Source organism: Lepidochelys kempii, chromosome 20 (genome assembly GCF_965140265.1).
Source record: "Lepidochelys kempii isolate rLepKem1 chromosome 20, rLepKem1.hap2, whole genome shotgun sequence".
Taxonomy (NCBI): domain Eukaryota; kingdom Metazoa; phylum Chordata; order Testudines; family Cheloniidae; genus Lepidochelys; species Lepidochelys kempii.
Window position 1 is genome coordinate 8,644,584 of NC_133275.1, and position 22,882 is coordinate 8,667,465.

The 22,882-nt window shown below is 45.9% G+C and overlaps 1 protein-coding gene across 21 annotated transcripts in view; it reads left to right on the forward strand.

Moving 5' to 3' along the window:
- Positions 1 to 22,882, forward strand: part of BRD4 (bromodomain containing 4) — a 228,353-nt gene that overhangs the window by 127,517 nt on the left and 77,954 nt on the right. For 18 of the 21 annotated variants that reach the window (XM_073319258.1, XM_073319263.1, XM_073319261.1 and 15 more), the window contains 2 exons: positions 11,478 to 11,615; positions 15,133 to 15,268. In XM_073319258.1, the coding sequence (XP_073175359.1) occupies positions 11,478 to 11,615; positions 15,133 to 15,268 (274 nt within the window). Of the gene's footprint in view, positions 1 to 6,294; positions 6,401 to 9,465; positions 9,555 to 11,477; positions 11,616 to 15,132; positions 15,269 to 16,508; positions 16,649 to 22,882 lie in introns of those variants that run through there. The other 3 variants (XM_073319275.1, XM_073319273.1, XM_073319276.1) reach the window with 3 other exon arrangements.

Genomic DNA, 22,882 nt, shown 5'->3' on the forward strand with positions numbered 1-22,882 from the left:
CCTGCCTTAAATAGTTTTTGTGTATGGCAGGAATCCTTTGTCTACCAGTTTGATCCTTATCCCTGGTCAGTGGAAAAACACTAGTATTATTACGGAGTTCAGTACTAGGAGACTTGGTCACAGTTCCCTGCAGCCATAACCCAGAGACTGTTTGCATTGTCCCCTGGAAGGCTTCTCAGTGGGCATCTTTTAAGACCTATAGTCCTCCCTAATGGCTCTTCCTAGTGAGACATCTAGACTGATTGCATTCTGCCTACTGGGCATTCCCCAGGTGTAAACACATCTGTAATTGATGCATAGACAGTATTCCTAACTTCAGATACCAAAATGATGCATGCATACAAATAACGTAATCCTATTCAGTGAATCATAACCTTTCCAATGATATCTAACATGTCTTAACTTGTATAAAATACATCATAGTTATGCCATAATCATATCCTATATAACAATATCTCTATGAAGAATATGGGGCATAATGCCACAATGTCTATGAAGAATATGAAGTCCTTTGTATCTTGGGTATTTTCTTCCTCCTTCTGCAATCACTGAATCAATGGTTTTGTTGATGGAGACAAGGAGGGGTATACTCTCAGTGATTCAGTCGGTCTTCACATTTTGTGGAGGGGGTGGGTATTTATAATTAGGAATAATAAACCTTCTGGTTTATAGACAGAAAATGCATTAGGAATAAATATTTTGAGTTGTTTAATATGTTAGGATACTATTCCTTCCTGTCCCCCCAGTCCAGACTAGTTAGTTCATCTCTCTGGCTGTCAGGCAGCAGGAATCATTAAGATGAGCCAAGGAATTTGCCAACCTGGACTTCACTGTTCCCTGCCACTCAGAATACTGTGCTGTGTTCTGTGTAGTCACTTGCTTGATCTGTGCTATTTTGTATTAGTTAGCATAGACCTTGATGGAAGCTAAAATACTCATGGCCTTAGTGGAGTGCCTTGGTACTCATACAGCCTACAGGCTGCCTGCAGCTATGTTTCTTGTGGGCTCCAGTGCTGTTCAGTAATACTCAGTAATGTTATAAGGGAAGATTTTTAAATGTAAATATAATTAATTGGCATACAGCCATTTTGAAGCCTCTTGTGCCTCCATGCTCACTACTTCACTGTCTGCCAGAGTCCCATGGCTCACATACCACCTTCATAGGCAGGGAGGGAAGGGGGTTTGTAAAATATGCCCTCTGCCTATACTAAAACACCACAGAATGGTGGGGGAAGCCGTTGAGAGCTCTTCTGGAGAGAGCGCCATGTGAATATAGCAGTAGAAATATACTACCAACCACCTGACCAAGATGGTGATTGTGAAATGCTCAGGGAGACTAGAGAGGCTGTAAAAACCAGAAATCTCAATAATAATGCGGGATTTCAACTATCCCCATATTAATGAATACATGTCACCTAAGGATGGTATACAGAGATAAAGTTTTTAGACACCATTCAATAACTCCTCCTTGGAGCAGCAAGTCCTGGAACTCACAAGGGGAAAAGGCAGTTCTTGATTTAGTCCTAAGCAGAGCACAGGATCTGATCCAAGAGGTGAATATAGCTGAACCGCTTGGTAATTGCAATCATAATATAATTAAATTTAACGTCCTGGGTTGGGGGGAGACAGCAAAGAAGCCCACCACAGTAGAATTTAACTTCAGAAAGGTGAACTACACATAAATTAGGAAGCTAGTTAAATGGAAATTAAAAGGCACAGTCATAAAAGTGAAATGCCTGCAAGCTGCATGGAATTTTTTTTTAAACACCATAATAGAGGCTTCCATTAAATGTATACCCAAATTAAAAACATTGTAAAAGTACCAAAAATGTGCCACCGTGGCTAAATAACTAAGTAAAAGAAGCGGTCAAAGGCAAAAAGGCACCCTTTAAAAAGTGGAAGTTAAGTCCTACTGAGGAAAATGGAAAGGAGCATAAACTGTGGCAAGTCAAGTGTAAAAATATAATTAGGCAGGCCAAAAAAGAATTTGAAGACCAACTAACCAAAGTCTCAAAAACAAACAGCAGTTTTTTTTTTAAAATAAATCCATCCGAAACAGGAAGCTTGCCAAACAATCAGTGGGTGCACTGGACGATCAACGTGCTGAAGGGGAATTCAAAAAAGATAAGGTCATTGCGGAGAAACTAAACAAATCTTTGCATCAGTCCTTGCAGAGGATGTGAGGGAGTTTCCCATAACTGAGCCACTCTTCTTAGGTGACTAATCTGAGGAACTGTCGCAGATGAGGTGTCAGTAGAGGAGATTTTTGAACAAATTGATAAATTAAACTAAGAAGTCACCAGGACCAGATAGTGTTCACCCAAGAGTTCTGAAGGAATTCAAATATGAAATTGCAGAACTATCCTATCATTTAAATCAGCTTCTGTACCAGATGCCTGGAGGATAAATTGTGACACCAATTTTTTTAAAAAAGCGCCAGAGGTGATCCTGGCAAGTACAGGCCGGTAAGCCTAACTTTCAGTAACAGGCAAATTGGATGAAACTATAGTAAAGAACAGAATTATCAGACTCCTAGATAAACACAATTTGTTGGGGAAGTGTCAACACTGCTTTTGTAAAGGGAAATCATGCCTCACCAACCTATTGGATTCTTTGAGGGAGTCAACAAGCACATGGACAAGGGTAATCCAGTGGATATATATTGTACTTAGACTTTCAGAAAGCCTTTGATATGGTCCCTGAGCAAAGTAAGCCATCATGGGATAAGAGGAAAGGTCCTTTCATGGATCAGGGACTCGTTAAAAGACAGGAAACAAAGGGTAGGAATAAATGGTCAGTTTTCAGAATGGTGAGAGGTAAATAGTGGTATCCTCCAGGGAACTGTACTGGGAACAGTGCTGTTCATCATATTCATAAATGTTCTGGAAAAAGGAGTGAACAGTGAGATGGCAAAATTTGCAGACAATACAAAATTACTCAAGATAGTTAAGTGCAAAGCAGACTGTGAAGAGTTAGAAGGGGATCTCAGAAAACTGGGTGACTAGGCAAGAAAATAGTTGATAAATGCAAAATAATGCACATTGGAAAACACAAATCGCAACTATACATACAAAACGATAGGTTCTAAATTAGCTCTTAACACTCTAAAGAGATCTTGGAGTCGTGTATAGTTCTCTGAAAACGCCGCGCAGTGTGCATCTGCTGTCAAAAAAGCTAACAATGTTAGGAACCATTAAGAAAGCGATAGATAAGAAGACAGAAAATATCATCATGCCACTATATAAACCCATGGTGCACCCACACCTTGAATACTGCATGCGAGTTGGTCGCCCCATCTCAAAAAAGATGCTTAGTATTGGAAAAGGTACAGAAAAGGACAACAAAAATGATTACGGTTATGGAAGAGCTTCCACATGAGGAGAGAGTAAAAAGGGACTTTTCAGCTTGGAAAAGAGATGACTAAGGGGGGATATGATAGAGGTTTATAAAATCATGAATGGTGTGGAGAAAGGGAATATGGAAGTGTTGTTTATTCCTTTACTTAACACAAGAGCCGGGGGCACCCAATTAAATTAATAGGCAGCAGGTTAAAAACAAACAAAAATCAGTACTACTTCACACAGTGCACAGTCAACCTGAGGGTAAAACGGGCACAGAGAGCACAGCTGCTGCTGGCATCCCAAAATTGCCCAAGCCCATGTGCCGCTAGCTCATTGGCTGCAACAGTGCCTTCTGAAGTAGTCATGGAGTACCATGAGAAGAAGAAATAAGGCTACCATCCCTAAATATTGTTAGGAGAGGATTGCAGAGTACCATCATGAGGCCTCTCAGGAGGATACAAAAGATATGTCCTTATGGACATAAACTGCTCCGCATGGGCTCCTACCCTGTGCCTAACTCTGCCAGGGACCGAAAAGCAAATAACTCTACCTCTTGTGACAAAGTTCCTCCTCTGCCTTAGTGGGTCCTGCACTTTTTGGCAGATTTGCTCGCCTCAGAGGTTCACGGCAGCCCTCAGTTTGGCTGCTTCTGCTAGAGGCTCAAACCTGCCGTTCACTCAGCTAACCTCATCACTGGCCAGCATGGGGGGAAATGGAGAACAATCTCCACAGTGTCTGTTGTCCTATCTAGTGGGTCGGGGACAGGCCAGATCCCTTTCCAAATTAGACCTTCCCTTCTGGTGTTTCTCACAGACCAGGTCAACTTCTCCTGTGTCCGATCAGGAGTTATGGAGATGGGGAGAACTCGGGGCCGCCCTGTACACCAGATTCTAGCTCAGTGCCCTGTGGATAGCAACAGTCTACAATGTCCTCTGTATCAGCTCTGTGACAGCTACAACTCCTTGGGCTACTTCTCCATGGCCTCCCCCCAGCACCTTTATCCTCACCACAGGAGTTTCCTCCTGAAGCCTGATCACACTTGTACTCAGTCCTCTAGCAGCATGCCATCTCACTTCCTGCTCCTTGCACACCTTCCACTAACTGATGGGAGGTTCTTTTTAAATCAGGTGTCCTGATTAGTTTGCCTGTCATAATTGATTCTAGTTCTTAAATTGCTCCAGGTGTCATAATTAGCTTGCCTGTCTTAATTGGTTCTAGCAGGTTCTTGGATGCTCTAGTGCAGCCCCTGCTCTGGTCACTCAGGGAACAGAAACCTGCTTCTCCAGTGGCCAGTAGCTCTGCCTTTGATGACTCTCCCATAGCCCCCTGCCTTGGAGGGAGGTGGGAGGCTGCTGCTCCTGCTGCTGGGGCTGCTGCCTCTGCTGCAGCTACTTCCCTGGCTGGGCCAGACCCCCCACCCCTACCCCTTCTCTGCTACCTGGAAGAATTGGTAGGGGAAGCAAAAGTGGATGGGAGGCAGTGACCATGAGATGGTCGAGTTCAAGATCCTGACACAAGGAAGAAAGGAGAGCAGCAGAATATGGACCCTGGACTTCAGAAAAGCAGACTTGACTCCCTCAGGGAACTGATGGGCAGGATCTCCTGGGAGAATAACATGACGGGGAAAGGAGTCCAGGAGAGCTGGCTGTATTTTAAAGATTCCTTATTGAGGTTACAGGGACAAACCATCCCGATGTGTAGAAAGAATAGTAAATATGGCAGGCGACCAGCTTGGCTTAACAGTGAAATCCTTGCTGATCTTAAAAACAAAAAAGAAGCTTACAAGAAGTGGAAGATTGGACAAATGACCAGGGAGGAGTATAAAAATATTGCTTGGCATGCAGGAGTGAAATCAGGAAGGCCAAATCACACTTGGAGTTGCAGCTAGCAAGTGATGTCAAGAGTAACAAGAAGGGTTTCTTCAGGTATGTTAGCAACAAGAAGAAAGTCAAGGAAAGTGTAGGCCCCTTACTGAATGAGGGAGGCAACCTAGTGACAGAGGATGTGGAAAAAGCTAATGTACTCAATGCTTTTTTTGCCTCTGTCTTCACGAACAAGATCAGCTCCCAGACTACTGCACTGGGCATGGGAAGGAGGTGACCAGCCCCCTGTGGAGAAAGAAGTGGTTCGGGACTATTTAGAAAAGCTGGACGAGCACAAGTCCATGGGGCCAGATATGCTGCATCCAAGAGTGCTAAAGAGTTGGCGGATGTGATTGCAGAGCCATTGTCCATTATCTTTGAAAACTCATGGCGATCGGGGGAGGTCCCGGACGACTGGAAAAAGGCTAATGTAGTGCCCATCTTTTAAAAAGGGAAGGAGGAGGATCCGGGGAACTACAGGCCAGTCAGCCTCACCTCAGTCCCTGGAAAAATCCATGGAGCAAGTCCTCAAGGAATCAATTCTGAAGCACTTACATGAAAGGAAAGTGATCAGGAACAGTCAGCATGGATTCACCAAGGGCAAGTCATGCCTGACTAATCTAATTGCCTTCTATGACGAGATAATTGGCTTTGTGGATGAGGGAAAAGCAGTGGACATGTTATTCCTTGACTTTAGCAAAGCTTTTGACATGGTCTCCCACAGTATTCTTGCCATCAAGTTAAAGAAGTATGGGCTGGATGAATGGACTAGAAGGTGGATAGAAAGCTGTCTAGATTGTCAGGCTCAACGGGTAGTGATCAATGGCTCCATGTCTCGTTAGATGACCTCCTGAGGTCCCTTCCAACCCTGATATTCTATGATTTTATGCAGGACCACCCCCCCACCCCCGGTTGCTGCTGCTCCTGCTGCAGCCCCTTGGGGGAACCTACTCGCCCACTCCCCAGAGGAGAGGATTGAGGGGCTCCAGCCTCAGCCATTGCTACTGCTGCTGTGGATATTACCACCATCACCACCTGAGAGTGGTCCTTCCTGCCTGCCCACCAGACAGCCTGCTGGAGCTGCTGTTGCTGCCTGGGAACTGCTGGAGCCTCGAGGAGGAATAAGGGGACCATCTGCTGCTGCGGGAGCGTGCAGAGCCTCTGCAGATCACTGTGGAGGGCGCCTTCAAGGACTGTGTAACTTTCGAACTGTGCTTTTGTGGTGGCGGTCTTGACTGTGTCTGTGGGGACATAGGGGGTGTGGCGTGGAGCCTGCCCCCATGTCCATCTGTGTCCCACCATCGCAGCCCCCTCCATCAGCCCCACTGCTCCTTACCATCTGTCTCAGCTCCTGCCTCTGGGACTCAGCTGCTCGCTTGACTTGCCGTACGCTTTTGCCACCACGTGGGCCTGAAACGGCAGCCAGCAGCCATCGACTTTTTTTTTTGCAAGCACACATGGGCGCATGTTGCCCCTCTCTGGACTGACACCCCCCTTTCCTTGCAGCAATCTCCCCCTCTCCCCTTGAAGACCTTTGCTCCCCTGTTTTGCCCCAGCCTCTCAGCAGCTCCAGTTTGTTTGCCTGCCCTGCTCTTTCCTCTCTGCAGTTTTGCTTGCTTGTTTACCATGCCCCAGCCTCTGAAGCTAGCCCGTTGGTTTCCCTGTCCTACCTCCAGCCTGGCTGTTGCCTCCGCCCCCCCCCCCCCCCCCCCGCAGTTCCCCTGCCCTGACTAGCCCTTTGCTTCGTGTGCCCATGCTGTCTCCTGTGTGCTTGTGCCCCTCCCCTGTTTCAGTATGAACCCTCGTATCACTTCACCCCCCCATCTCCTAGTGCAGCTAGAGGAGCCGGAATCCCATTTTGTGTTAGAGACTGAACCCCCTCAAATGCTTGATAGTCCCCCCCCCCTTCCTTTCTGGCGTCGTCCTCCCCTGCCTGCAGCCTAGTGGGGAGGAGTGGTCACCCTGTTTCCCCTTTCCCCTCCTCCCTCCGGTGTTTCTCCTCCATCCCTGCTCATTATGGCGGGGGACAAGGTGGGAGGGACTCCTCGGGCAGACCCCGCTACCCGTCTTCCACTTGCCCCCCCCATCACCCCCTCTGGCTCCCACCTCAACTGCCACTGCTGATCCATCTGCTGCCGCCCCCTCTGGGGCACCAGCAGCGGTGGGCAATGGAGTGGACTCCGCTGCTGCCACGTCCCTCACCCCCTCCGATTCTGGGGGAGCCCTCACCCAGCCAGAGGGAAAGGCCAGGGCAAAAAGAAGGGTAAGGGCCCTGCCAAAAAGGATAGGTCCTCCACGGTAGGGACTGTCCCTCTGCCGCGGCCCCGCCACTGGCTGCGGCGTCGCTCTGCGGGTGCCCCTCTCCCAGCCCCCAGGGCGTACGCCCAGGTGGTGGCGGCTCCCCTGCCTGCCCCTACGTCATCTCTCCTGGCAGCTGCCTCTGCTACCATCTCTGGCGTTTGGAGCCCCTTCCCCACCTTGACCAGGAAGCACGGCATCCTTTGCCTCCTGGTGCCCGCCTCACCCCATGTGGAGACCTACGTGCGGGCGTTGGCGAGGGTGTTGGGGCCCACGGCCATCATGGTGGCCTCCAAAATGTACAGGAAGGTAGTCATTTTCCTGGCATCGGAGGCCACCGCCCAGGAGGTGGAGAAGGGCCTGGTGGGGGCGGGGGGGGGGTGTTCGTCCCCCTGGAGCCACTGGAGAACCTGGGTGTCCGGTTGGTCCTGATCTCCGTTCCTCCCTAATGCCGCCCTGTTACCTTGCTCCTCTACCCTGGGGAAACCCCTCTCCATAGTCAGCCCTCTCTCCCTGGGCTGCAAAAACCCCGCCCTCCGTCACGTTCTCTCGTTCCGCCGGCAGGTGCAGCTTCAACCACCACCGGTGGCGTGTGACGGAGAGGCGCTCGAGGGGTCCTTCGTAGTCCCCTACCAGGGGGCCCATACCGGGTGCATTACTCTATGGGGCAGGTCCAGTGCTACCTCTACCAGGCGATGGGGCACATCTGGAGGGACTGCCCCTTGGCACGGCACAGAGGAGCGTCTGGGACCTCCGAGCCCCAGCAGGGTGCCGGACCTCCAGGCTGCCCGGTGGACAGAGCTGCTCCTCCCCAGCCCACCACTGCTCCCGCTCATGTGCTGGGGCACCTCCCGCCACACGCCCAGATGAGCGGGTGGGCCCCGCCTCTGCTGCCTGTACTCTGGAGGGGCCTGTGGAGGAGGGTGCGCTGGGCATGGGAGAGGGACATGGCACAGAGGAGCGTCTGGGACCTCCAAGCCCCAGCAGGGTGCCGGACCTCCAGGCTGCCCGGCGGACAGAGTCGCTCCTCTCCCCCACCCCCCACCACTGCCCCTGCCCCCCGGCCCAACCCCTGTCCACCAGCCCACAGATGTTATGGAGGGCTGGGTCCAAGTGCAGGTGAAGTGGCCAGGCGGAAGGCTCGAGCTCCACTCTTCCCATCTGATGCGGAGGCCCCCTGAAAGACCAGTAAGGGGGCCACCGACACTGAGCCTTCTGCCTTTCCCCCAGGTGAATCCCACCCACTGGAGCTAGCTGCGGATGACATGGCAGCAATGGAGGGTAGCACCACCTCTCCTCCAGAGTCCCTCCTCGAGGGGGCCTCCGATGGAACCCCTCCATCTTCGCAGAGATCGAGACCCTAGGTCTGACCCCAGTCACTCGGGGAGGACGACCCTCTGCCAGCGGGTCTCAATCTGGGTGACCTCAGCCCACCCACTTCCTAGATCCCAACAGGACTACTCTGTTGTACCTAACTGGCCTGGTTCTATCACACTCTGTTGTACCACTGCCTCTTCTTGAACAAGTAAAACAATGGAAAGTCAATACCTTTGTCCTGCTATCTCAGTGTTGGTCCAGGCACCATCGTGCTCAGCTGGTGACATTGGCTAAACTGAGGTAGAGTCTCAAACTGGTCCTGGTTTGTGGCATAGCTGGACCCCTCTCCCCCCAGTACTTGTCCTCCTCCTCGCTGTTCAAGGCAGGGTTCTCTGCCTTGGGCTCCTCAGCGGTATCCGGTGGTTAGTGGGGGTCTCTGCCAAGTATGTCATGCAACTTGGTGTAAAGGCAACAGGTCTGGCCTTGTGGTATGCCTTCCATGATTCCTTCTGTTTCACACATCACCGCTGCTGATCCCTGTTGTACCCCTTCATCTGCATGAGCTGTGCAATCTTTTCGTACCTGTCTACCTTTCTGTGGCTGGTCCATAGCTGTGTCTGTACAGCCTCTTCTCCCCTCTGGCCCAGTGGGTCCAATACCTCCTGTCTACGGAGCCAGCATGGTTGGTTGGGGAGTTGCACACAACAAAGGAGAGCTTCTAGATGTGCTTACCGAGGTTGGCTATCAGCAGGGATCCTAGTTTTCTGTGATAACTTAAAATTCTCCGATGATAAAAACATAAAAACTTGGGGGTTTTCTGTAATTAAAATGAAATGCTGAACTTCAGTTTCCTTAGCCATAATATATATAGGTATCAGTTGAACAGGTTTTATTGATATATTTACAATTTTTGGGCGGACAGACTAAGCCCCGCCCATTCTTCTGATTGGATAATCAAAAATTCCGTTACTCTGGCCCCGGTCACAATTAGATTGGACAATCAGGGTTCCATAGTATATGTTTTTAAAAATGTAAAAACTAAAGATTCTCCATAAAAATGCCACATTTTTCGGTGGCAAACGGATTTCTAGGATCCCTGGCATTTAAAAAAATATGTGGAGATTTTAAAGGGTAAGGGAGTGTCTTCTGGTCTTGATGGTTGGGCAGTGGAGTTCACAAATGTGACCAAGAGCAGTCACTGTTGGTCGTTGTGTAACACTTGCTGGAGGGTCGAAAACCTACCTATGCGAGGAGACTTGAAGAGCTTGCCTTGTTTAGCCTAACCAAAAGAAGGCTGAGAGGAGATATGATTGCTCTCTATAAGTACATCAGAGGGATAAATACCAGGGGGGGAGAGGAGTTATTTTAGCACCAGTGTCAACACAAAAAGGAATGGATGTAAACTGGCCATCAGCAAGTCTAAGCTCGAGATTAGGTGAAGGTTTCTAACCATAGAGGAGTTAAGTTCTGGAACAGCCTTCCAAGGGAAGCAGTGGGGGCAAAAGCCTAACTGACTTGAAGACTGAGCTTGATAAGTTTACGGAGGGGATGGGATAATGGGACTGCATGTGGCCCATCTGTGACTTCCAGAAGCAAAAATCCCCAGTGGCTGGAGATGGGACATTAGATGAGGAGGGCTCTGAGCTACTACAGAGAATTCTTTCCCAGGTATTTGCCTGGTCACTCATGCTTAGGGTCTAACTGATTGCCATATTTTGGGTCAGGAAGGAATTTTCCCCCAGGTCAGACTGGCAGAGACCCTGGGAGTTTTCACCTTCCTCTGCTGCATGGGTCACATGCAGGTTTAAACTAGTGTAAATAGTGAATTCTCTGTAATTTGAAGTCTTAAAACCATCATTTGAGGACTTCAGTAACTCAGCCAGAGGTTTGTGGTTTATTTCAGTAGTGGATGGGTAAGGTTCTGTGGCCTGCAATGTGCAGGAGGTCAGACTAGATGATCATTCCTTCTGACCTTGAAGTCTGAGTCTGTGACATATATCATGCAGCATCTACACTCACTGTCAACCTCAGTAGATCGACCATGGCTCAGTGCAATTTAGGGAGGTGGTTTTACTGCATCACCGTAATGGAGCGCTTACGTTGACCAAAGACCATTTTATGCACAAACAGATCAACCCAAGATGATTTACATCAGCCTAAGTTACTGTAAAGTGTTTGGTGGTGGCTGAGGCAAGCACTCTGTGATAGATAGGAGTTCTGAGAATATAGCTTTCATGTGAAAGCTCCCCAGGGGTTTGGTTAGAGCTGTGGTGCCCAACCTTATATCACAGGAGGGCCACATAAACCTATGCACAACCTTGTGTGGGCCAAACAGATTCTACATACTTCCTTGTGTAAACTAAAATTATGTAAATATCATGACAAAACACTAATGAATCAGCCATTAGTATATTGTGCTGAAGCAGGCCATGGGCCTTATGAAATCTAGTGGGCCATGTATGGCCTATGGGTCATAGGTTGAGCATCCCTGGGTTAGAGTAATCGGTAAAGTTCAGTGATTAGAAGTAAGAGCCATGAAAAAGCTTATCAAAGCTTTGCATTTATCCTATTGTAGTACCTGTAAATATGCACTTTATGTGCCAGCATTGTTGGATTTTTCCAGGTTCTAAACTGATATTTCTTTCTCTGATTTCCACAGGATTATTATAAGATTATTAAAACTCCTATGGACATGGGAACAATAAGGAAACGTTTGGAGAATAACTACTACTGGAATGCTCAAGAATGTATCCAGGACTTTAATACAATGTTTACAAATTGTTACATCTACAATAAGGTATATGACTTTGGGCCTGCCAAGGGAATGTCCTGTAATCATTGCACCACTTCAGAACTGCATGTGGTTGGTTCAGATGTTACTTCTTATAACAGTCCTTAAATGTAACTGAATCCAGATTAACAGACGGTTTCTTGAGAACTGTGAATACTAATAATTTGATAGCAGTTTAGGCCCCCTCTTGCCTTTATGCAATGAAAAGACAAGTCAGACCTATCTTCCTGATATTCTCTCAGATGAGTTAATAGTGGATATTGGCATTTAAATATCTATGGTAAGAGGCCGGAGACTGCTGGGGGTGAGGCTACATGCTTGGTGCTAAGAATGAGATGAGAAGTAGAATGGTGCAATGAATCCTTTTACGCCCAGTTGTGTTTTTACTATGGCACTGTGAGATTTTGCCTTGCACAGTGTGCACTGTTCTGTATACCATTTTACGGGAGGGATATCAAGGAACTGAAAAAGATACAGAGAGCAGCAAGGATCTCTAGGGTGGCAGGGAGTGGGATGTTAATAATTGAGGATAGGTCAGAAAAAGAATTGATTTATGCTTCTAAAACTGAAATAGGGGACATGGCTGAGTTGTGAAACTATGAGGTAGAGAGAAGATGGAGACCACCAAACTGTTGGGGACGGTAACAGCCTTAAGAACAAGGAGGCATGAACGGGATCTGGGACTAAGTGTTAAGAGAAACTTCCTTAGAGTGAGTTATTAACTTGTAGGTTCCATAGGCAGCGAAGAAGCTGTGTGACCCACACAGGATTTTGTTCATTTGTTCAAAGATCTGGTGTGATCCTCCCCACTACACTATACTTCCCTTCCTCCTCTTGCCCTTAGTACACTTCTCTTCCTCCTCCCCCATCATTGGCACCAAGGCTTCCTGCCCCCTCTTTTCTTCCTGCCCAAGTGCCCGATCCCCTCTTGTCTTCTAACCTCCTTTATATCTGCTCTCTCCCTTTTCTCACTCTTATCCTCTTTCATCACATACCTTTTCCCTTACAGTGTAAGCATGTTTAGGCCTCCCTATCTTCCCCTCAGACCATGGTCCAATCTTTCTTCTCACCTTCATCGCCAAGCTCATGAAACATTCTATCTGCAACTGCTGTTTGGAGTTTTTCTTCCAGTTCTGTTCTTGACCCTCCAAACTGGCTTCTGCCCTCTGCACTGAAATTGCACGCTAAAGTCTCTAATGATGTTTCCGTAGTTAAAACTCAGTTTCTGTACTCTATCTTTATCCTCCTTGACCTCTCGGCAGTTTTAGACACCATCAAACACTCCTTACGTTTTGCCCTTCATTGGCTTTTCATGATTCAGTCTTCTCATGGTTCTTTTTTCCTCTGACTGCTCGTTTAGTAGTTTCTTCTGCTGTTGTCCCTCAAGGCTTCATCCGAGGGCTTTCTCTTTTTCTCCCTCAATCTCTCCACTGATATACTGTCTCCTTTCATCCAGTCTAGTATCTCAGACTGTTTTTCTGACATCTCTTTATGAAAGTCCAGTCATCATCTTAACCTTAACATGGCCAAAACTCAGCTCTTGATCTTTCCTCTCAAGCCCTTCACGTTCCCCCTTCCTCCCAGTCACTCAGGCCCATACCCTGGGTGTTAGGTTGTGACTCTGCCCTGTCACTGGACCCACACATTCAGTCATGGGTGTTGGGTGGAGCCCCCCCTCTGCGGAGGCTAGCCCCTGGTCTCTCTCTCTTTCACACACACACACACCTCCCCCCACCCTGGACCCAACCCACCCAGGGGAAAAGCGTGTTGGAAGATGACTTGTGATGTGCCCCATGCAAGTTCCAGAGCGGCTGAGGAGGTGGGTATGTGCCTCCTCGGCTACCCTGGAACCTGCATGGGGCATAATAAAGCAAAAACGTTGCTGCCTCCCAGCCTGGGGGACGTAGAGCCTCCCTGTCTTATTATACATTCTGCCCATGAATTCAGTTCTTTTTTTATATATTGCTGTTTTCTTGCACATCTTTAAAATATGACCTCTGTCCACACAGCCAAAACCTTCACCCAAGCCCTCGTCATTCATGTCTTGACAACTGCAGTCTCCCCTCTTCTGCCCTTAACTGCTGCTGACTGCTCCCATGAGGTCTATTCAGAATGCTGCTGCTACAGTGATCATCTTGGCTTGTTGCTCTGACCATATCAGCTCTTGCTGATTCCTCACATTGACACCTTCTTTACTTGTGCATGAGATACAAGTTTCTTGTCTTCATCTTTAAGGATGTTCCTAATTTAGCCCTACCCATACCAAACTAATCTAGTAATTTTATCAGCATATTGACCCCTTCCTTCTCTCTGCCGGAATTCCCAGCCTTTGCTGCCCACCAGTCAGCTTCTTCCTTAAGCAGTTCTTTGCATTCTTCCATAATTCCACTTATGAGTGGGTAAAATTTCCTGATAAAATCCAAAGAGCCATTGCCATATTTTCCTTCAGTTCCTTCCTTAACACACACCTGCCATGATGCCTACAAAATGCAGCCTGCTGATCATAGCACTAGTAGGTGACAAACTGGGATTATTCTGCTTCCTTTCTTTTCCCACTCTCTATTTCTGTCTCCAGCTGAAAAAACAAGTTACAGTGTAGCAACAAAACTGTTCTTCACCATGCTCATTTGTCTGTATGTTGTATTCACATCTCTCTACCCATCATCTGTTTGTGCTGTCTTTAGAATGTAAGCCCTTCAGTGCAAGGATAATGTATCTCTTTTCTGTTCAGCATCCAGCATAGTAGGGCCATAAGCCTTTGGATACAATGATAATATAAATACTACTACTACTTGTAATGTAAACATTTAAAAAAGAAACGTGAGAGGAACCACTTGGATGGGATCAGGAAACATTAGAGCAGAGGGTGCCCAAAGTGTGGGGCGTCCTCCCTAAGGTGTGTGGATGACAGTCTTGGGGGGAGCATGGGCCAGCCCCCATGGGGGCAGAGAGAGTGTGCCAGCCAGCCCCTAACTGTCCCTAGCTCTGCTCTGGTTCCGCCCCTAGCTGCGTCCCTGGTTCCCAGCCCCATGTGTGTGCCTGGCTGCAGCTCCATTCCAACCCATGGCTGAGGCTTGGGGTAAGGTCAGGAGTGGAGCCACACCTGGCCGCGGGCCTGGATGCCAGCCCCCATCGCAGCCCAGCTGTGGCTCTGCTCCTGCCCCAGCTGCGGCCCCAGCCTAAGTCCCCTTTTCGCTGTCCGTGTCTCCCCCACATTACGTCCCCACTTCCAGCCCCAGTGCGGGGGGTGGGGACGGGCAGGGTTGGGGGGGGCATGATCCTCAAAAGTTTGGGGGTCGCTATATTAGAGTGCAAGATTGGGTTGGCGGGTGGAAGATGTATGATGTCTGTACTGGAATGGTTTTGTTGCATTTTCAATCTTGGTTATGACTAAACTCAATATTAAAGGGAGAAAAAGACAAAGCAAAATCCTAAATGTGGCATTAATTTTCTAGGTTACAATCTCATACTTGCTTCGAAAGTGTGTACCAGGCCTAATTTATTTTATCTATCATTAATCCAGCCAGGGGATGACATAGTCTTAATGGCAGAAGCTCTAGAAAAGCTTTTTCTGCAGAAAATCTCTGAAATGACTGAGGAAGAAACGGAAATTGTAATAGTCCAGGCAAAAGGAAGAGGACGTGGGAGGAAGGAAGCAGGTAAAGTACTTGACTGACTAGTCTTGAGTTCAGTTCTTGTTCAGGGATACCTTCTAGTGCCCACTGCAATTTGAATAAAATAGCAAAAAATGATCAGCCACCCTCATGTAATCCTCAGACTACAAGTCACAACATACAATGCTTAATCTTAATTTCAGCTGCTTATCTACATTTGATATCTGAGCTATTGACAGCAAATGGATATGGGCCACATTTTAGAAGTCCCTTGACCATGTTTATCTTTGGGCACCCTGCTTATGCAGTAGAACCTACTAATATGTACACATTGTAATTAGCATAAGTAAATAGTTCTCTCCCTACTTTTCAGTGAAGTTTAAAAGGTGAGAACTATAGGAGTGAAATCTTATTACTGTCACTTCATTATATTTACTGAATATACTATCAGTACATTGTGAAGGCCCGTAAAAGTAAATTACGGTAGTCAGACAAGCAGAATACGTTGTATTAAACCTTTTTCCCTGAGCTTCACTGTGCTTTCATGTAACAGCTAATTTGCTTAATTAAGTCATCATGGCAAATAGCCGGTTGGTTCTACTGTAATTAGGAAAGGATTAATAAGTGAAGGGAAACTGATTCTCAAAAGTCTAATGTTACTTGCGTGTTTGTTTTGGTGACACCTACATAACCCTTCAGGAATATTAAGGTTTGGATGTAACGTTGCGCCTAATGCAAAAAGCATCTGAAAACAGGCACGACAAGCAGAATAATGTACTGAAGTCATTTTTGCACCTAAGAGTCACCCATATTGGTGATAGGTTTTAATTTTGATAAATCTGTCTACTGGGTGGGTTTTCCAAGATTGTGTATATGCAACATATTTTTATTGCATTTTGTAATAATCTGCCATCATTTGAAAAAGTGTGCTTGCTACCTTTGATATGAAACGCTCTTCACTCAAGGTAAATTCAGCTTTGTGTAGACAGCTTACATGAGGCCCGTGCCCCACTGAATTACCACTCATGCTCTATTTTGAGGGCTAAACTGATGCATTGGCTTTGTGTGGATCTTTGCAAGGTGGGGGTTTCAGCCTGAATGCTTTAGACTTTGTTTATTTAAAGGTGAACAATATCACATTGAAAGCTATTTAAAATTACAGTCAGTAAAACTATGCATGTAAACGTACGTTCAATATTTGTATTGTGTGCTTACATCTCAAGCCTATGCATTTTTAATAATTTAGGTTTTTTGAAGCTTGGTTCATAGATTCATAGATTCTAAGGCCAGAAGGGACCATTGTGATCTAGGACTGACCTCCTGTATATCACAGGCCATAGGACATCCCTAAATTAATTCAGATTTGAATAAGACCAATCCAACCTTGATTTAAAAATTTCCAGAGAGACTCCACAACAGCCCTTGGTAAGTGGTTCCAATGGTTAATTACCCTCACTGTTAAAATTTTGCTCTTTATTTCTAGTCTATCTAGCTTCAACTTCCAGCCATTGGACCGTGTTATATTTTTCTCTGCTAGTTTGAATAGCTCTCTCTCCAACTTCCATTCCCCATGTAGATACTTGAAGATTGTGATCAAATCACTCTGTAACTTTCTCTTAGTTAAATAAACTGAGCTCCGTGAGCCTTTACCTATTCAGTTAGGTATATTTTCCAATCCTTTAATCATTTTTATGGCTCTTCTGTGAAGCCCCCAATTTTTCACTGTCCTGGAATTGTGGACACCAGAACTGGATATAGTATTCCAATAGCAGTTGCAACAGTGCCAAATTCTGAGGTAATATAATATCGTACTTTTAAATTAAAAAAATCAAGTTAGTTTGACAAGATCTCTTTTAAATGAATACTGTCTAATTGGCATTACCCTCCTTTAATTCTGTATTAATCAAGTCTCATAGCATCTGCTCCATTATTTTGCCCAGGCTCAGTGTCAGTCTGAGAGGCCTCTAGTTACTTGAGTCATCCTGTGTATCCCTTCTAAATACTGGCACAACCTTAGCTTGCTTTCTTTCCTCTGATGAAGTGAGCTGTAGCTCACGAAAGCTCATGCTCAAATAAATTGGTTAGTCTCTAAGGTGCCACAAGTACTCCTTTTCTTTTTTCTTTCCTCTGTAACTTCTCCACTGTTCCAAGACTTACTGAAAATCATGTTGAGTGCAGCAAGCTCCTCAGCTTGTCCTTTTAAAGCTCTTGGAGACAAGTTACCCAGGCCTGCTGATTTAAAAATGTCTGATTTTAGTAGCTGCAGTTTAACGTGCTTCTTAGTTACTGTTGGAACAGAAAGTGTTTCATCATCAGCTTAGGTTGTGAATTCATCTGGCTCTTTCCCAAAAGCAGAACAGAAATAAATGACACTATTGACATCTCTACCATTTCCATCGAGTAATGGACTAATAGCATTGTTGTGATTCCTTTTGTTCTTAATATAATTTAAAAACTTACTTTTATTGTTCTTAACTCTGCTGACCATAGATTTTTCTTTATACTGCTGCTTCCCTTATCTATTTTCTAGCTTCTAATTTATATTTATTGCTATTCAACTTACCCTCTTTTAATTTGCTTTCATGGAAAGATCTGTTTATATATATGTGTGTGTATATATGTGAGAATTATATAGGAGAATTATTTTTATAGTTGCTTTCACTTCCGCTTGGCTGGTCTTTTATTCAGTGTCCTCAATTGTTAACAGTCTTTCTCAGTTGTGACTTTTTGGGCATCTAGTTAAAAGTTCTTATGCAGTTCCCAATTATCATTCACATTTTTGTGTGTAAATTCTTTCTTCCAGCTGATTGGACTGAGTTATCTTTGTGAAATTAGCCTTTTAAAACATTACTTATCTATATTACTGGCTTGGATATTATTAACAAATGCAATCAAATAATAATCACTTGCATCTCTGAATGTTTTAGTTCTGTGACTAATTCTTCATTTGTCAAGGTGAGGTCTAATATAGATTTTCCCCATATTGGATGCATCATTTTTGAGTTAGGAAATTGTCATTTATAGTTTTAAAAATTCTGAGGATGTTTTAATACTGGCAGCATGAGACCCTCCAGCATGGGTCATTCAAATTGAAGTCCTCCCCAAGTTATAAGTAGGTATTTTAAGGATACAGCCATCCTGTTCTCCATTGTGATTTGGTGGTGTGTAGCAGCCACCAGCTAATACCCCATCTTGTGCCTTAATCTGTTAGAGAACATCGATCCATAAACTTTCAAGATCACTTCTCAGTAACTTGGAAGCAGGCAGTGCCGGTTTTGACAGAGTGCCAATCCTGACCCCCTTTTGTCCACTTAGTCTTTCCTAAATAGCTTATTATAACCATTAGTTTTAACATTCCAGTCATGCTACTTTTCCCACTGGGTTTCAGCAGTATGAACAAGTGAGATGATATGCTTGTAAATGAGTAATTCCAGTTCTTCTTTTTTTATTACCCAGGCTCCTAGCATTGAAGTATAGGCAATTATAGCATTTCTTCACTTCATATCCCTTTGTTTCTTGATTCCTTTTGTTTTCAGCATCATTACTTCCCCATTTTCCTCTTCCGCTTTTGTTAGTTTAATGCCCACCTGACTAGTCTAGCCAGTCTGTCCCTTAGAAGATTGGTTCCCGTTCTCCTGAGATAAAGGCCATCTAAGCTATACATCCCTCTCTCTCCATAGAAGGTAGACTAGTGTTCCATAAAACATTGCTCTGCACCTGCTTAGTTCGGGCCCAAAGCTCTTGCTCAACAAATGTTTTTTTACATCTCTTGTATGCTGTGTTTGAAAATAGGTTTTAATTAGCACCTTTGACCTTTGTGGGTTTCACCACAACCTTGCTGAAAGGTTACTCTTGTGACACCAGTAGTATAGGATCCTAGTGGAGAAGATGGCGTACTGGTTTCTATCATCATTATAAGCAGATTTAACAATGACTTCACTGTGTAGTCACTAATCTTTGGTTTAACTATTAAATAAGATAGTTCATGTGATAAGCTGTGGAGGAGGGGAATGAAGCTTACTGCAGGTGCTGAGGAAGAACCTTTCTGCAAACAGTGTACTTGGACAGCTGTCTTCTGTGTTCAGGTTTCCAATAGGATAGTGTTCATTAGCTCACCCTCTGCTTGATCTTGCAGTGACATTATAATGTCATATTTGTGACATTAGTGTGTTGGCATCACTTCAGGGTTCCCTGATATCAATTCAGTGTTACATTTCCCCAGAGGGCACATCCCCTGGATTTTCAAATAAGCCTCTCATTAGCCTAGTAAACTGTGCCCACTACTAATGGGTGTGTCAGGAATAGCCAGGAGGAGTGGAATCTGCCAGAAGACTCAAGGACTGAGCGTCTCTTTGAGCTACATCTTGTAGTGTACAAATCCTTCCTGCAATCTGGATATGTTCAGTTAGCTGCTGGTGACTGGGATATGCCACAGCACATGATTATCACTGTTCTGAGTTTGTGATTATGAAGAATGGACTTTGTTTTATATGTTAATGTCTTTGGTTGAGATTAAAAAAATAAAGCTGTACTAGGACACTTTAGAGACCAACCTGTAGAGATCAAATAGGGAGAGAGGCAGACTGTAAAAGAGGAAACACTCTTTATTTTTGTGTGTGCAGGTATTCCACAGCATGAAGTTTTCCAGGGTGTAGACTGAATCCCATACTGCCAGAATCCCAAATGACTTATATTTTTAGCAAAGTAGTTGCAGCCAGCATAAGTCTTGAAAACATATATTCTTCTTCTAGGAGTGTCCTTGTGGGTGTTCCACTTTAGATGTCTTGATGCCATGCGCTTGTAATCGGAGATTTGTGATAACAGTGCCGATTGGGCCACGCATATGCTGTAGCCATCTCACACATCACCAAGCGGTTACATAGTGGTGTGCAGCCAATGCCCCAGTTCCTTCTCTACCACCTTTGGCTTGACTCTGAGTGACCAGAGCACCCTCTCTTACCTCAGATAAGCTTAATAGTTCATAGTTGTTCCTGATAATGTTCGCTTAGTTGTAGTTAGCTACCCTATCCCCTTGCCCTTTAATATTTTACTTCAATTTTCTTTTTTTAAAAACTATATATTTTTCCCCTTTCCTCTTTTACCCCTGCCTCCCTGTCAGATACTTAGATATTACCTTAAAAAAAAAAAATGGAGAAAGAACAGGGATAAACCCTGTTTTTCTTTCCAAGGACTTGTTCTCCCAGGCATGCCCAGTGCACCTGCTTTAAACTCTGCCTGATCTGCAGGCTTTCCATACTGGTCTCTGATGGCCCCACACAGTGTGTCCGCTGCCTTGGCAAGACACACATTACCCAAAAGTGTCTGTGCTGCAGAAAACTGACAGCCTGGACAAGGAAGGCCAGGGATCTCCAGTTGAAGCTCCTTATGATGAAGAAATCACTCAGACTGGCCTCCGACCCTGACTCCAGGATGCCTCCTGGCCAGCGGTCGCCAGCGGCAGCGTCTGACAGGGGATCTGCTTCAACAGCGGCTGCTAAGGAGCCTGCTTCTAGAAAGAATATCAAAAAGCGGCCACACTCATCCCCACACCGAGAATTGCCTAAAATGAAAAATCTGCCCCGGTACTGACAGCACCAAGAGCGCTGGACCATGAGGCACCGGGAATGTCTGGTACTGAGACTTCCCAAGGAGCTAAAGACCCTATGAGGGCAAGCTTTAATGGAGGTTCACACTGTAAAGTCGAGCCTCCCTGCTCGGCACCTATGCAGCAGAAGAAAACCTCTGCACTGAGTAGTACAATGGCGCCACCTGCTGTACCTGTGCAGCACAGTTGTAAGTCATCGGCACCAACAGCTTCAACTCTTATTCCTCGTCAGTGCACGATGCCATCCGCGGCACCGAGCATCATGGTTCCATAGCAATTCATGAGGCGTGCAGATCTGATAGTGGCCTCAATGCTTGAATCTCCTCTACTGGGTACAGACATTACCCCATCTAGACTGGGACCAAGCCTGTTAACCACTCCCTGTGGATCAGCCCCTCCTGTCTCCAGTGATGAGGAAGAAGAGGATGAGGCAGTAATATACACTTCTCACCTAAACCTGGACCTTCTCATCACCAAATATCTACAGACATGCAGAGCTGCTGTGGTCAACCATGGGCACTGCCCTCTATACCATTCCCACCCAGCTGGCCATACTTGGATCCATGGGTAATGTATAGGGCCCAAAACCTCAGGCCCCCTAGCCCGTCTAGGTCCAGAGCAGCACGGTCCCCTTCGCCAACTGTCCCAGCATCCTCAGAGACACAAGAGGAAGAGACCGAGGAGCCTGAGGACACAACTGAAGGTGACACTTTGCTGCCCCCTCACATCTCATCTTCGGCACCGGACAAAATGATTTCCCCCCGGGGATGATTTCATATCTTTTCAAGACCTCTTCAAAAGGGTAGTTGAATCCCTGGACATTTCACTAGCATAACTACCAGAGACTCAACACAAGCTCATGGACATACTCCAGGCATCCTCAGCAGCAAAGATAGCCCTGCCTATTCATGATTATCAGGGAGCCTGCAAAAATAATCTGGCGAATACCTGCTACAGTCCCTCCCTCATGTAAGAGGTCTGATAAAAAGTATTACATGCCAGCAAAAGGGGCCAAGTTTTTATTCACCTACCTCGCACTAAACACTCTGGTGGTGGGTACGGTCTACCAAGGGGGAAAACAACACCAGTCCGGAACGACCCCATATGATAAGGATTGGAAAAGACTAGATCTCTTCGGATGGAAAGCTTACTCCTCTGCCACAGTCCAGTTCCACACAGCCAATTGTGCGGCCCTACTGGCAAAATACACACACAATTTGTTTGCTAAAATGTCAGAATTTATTGAAAGTTTACCTGATGACAAAAAAGAGCAATATAAGGCAAACATTTCTGAGGGGTGTCTCATCGCCAGGATGGCTCAACAGGCCTCTCTTGACTCTGCAGACACAGCAGCACAGTCCATTGCTACATCTGTGGTCATGCGCCGTGCATCCTGGCTCCATCTTTCCAGGTTCCCAAGGGAGGTCCAAGCAACTGTTGAGGACTTACCCTTTGAAGATCAAAAATTATTCACAGACAAAACCAATGTCTCTCTACACACTCAAGGACGACCTTAAAAACCCTGGATATCTATGTACCTGCAAATAAAAAGAAACAGCAGGTTTTACAACCAGAGATTCTGGTCTATGCCATACTTCCACCCACAAAGACAGTACGACCAACGGCATAAACAAAAACAGAACAGACATCGGCAGAACCAAGATCAACCTTCGACGTCTCAACCATCCACCTCCAGACAATCATTTTGAAGGTGTGATCGAGGGCATGAGACCTCCACACTCTCTGATTCCAAAACCAGATATGGTGACCCGCCCAATTGGAGATCTGTCACCATGCTACCCGGTCTGGAACACCATCATGAGAGACAAATGGGTTTTAGGGATTATCCAGAAGTACTACTCCATCCTCTTTATTTCTATCCCACCTACCCACCCCTCTTCACCGTCCCTCTTCAGGGACCCCTCTCACGAGCACCTTTGTAAAAGGAAATAAACCACCTCATACAATTAGGTGCTATGGAACCCATACCATCAAAACATAGGGCGAGGTTTTTATTACCATTACTTTCTAACTCAGAAAAAGACTTGCAGGTG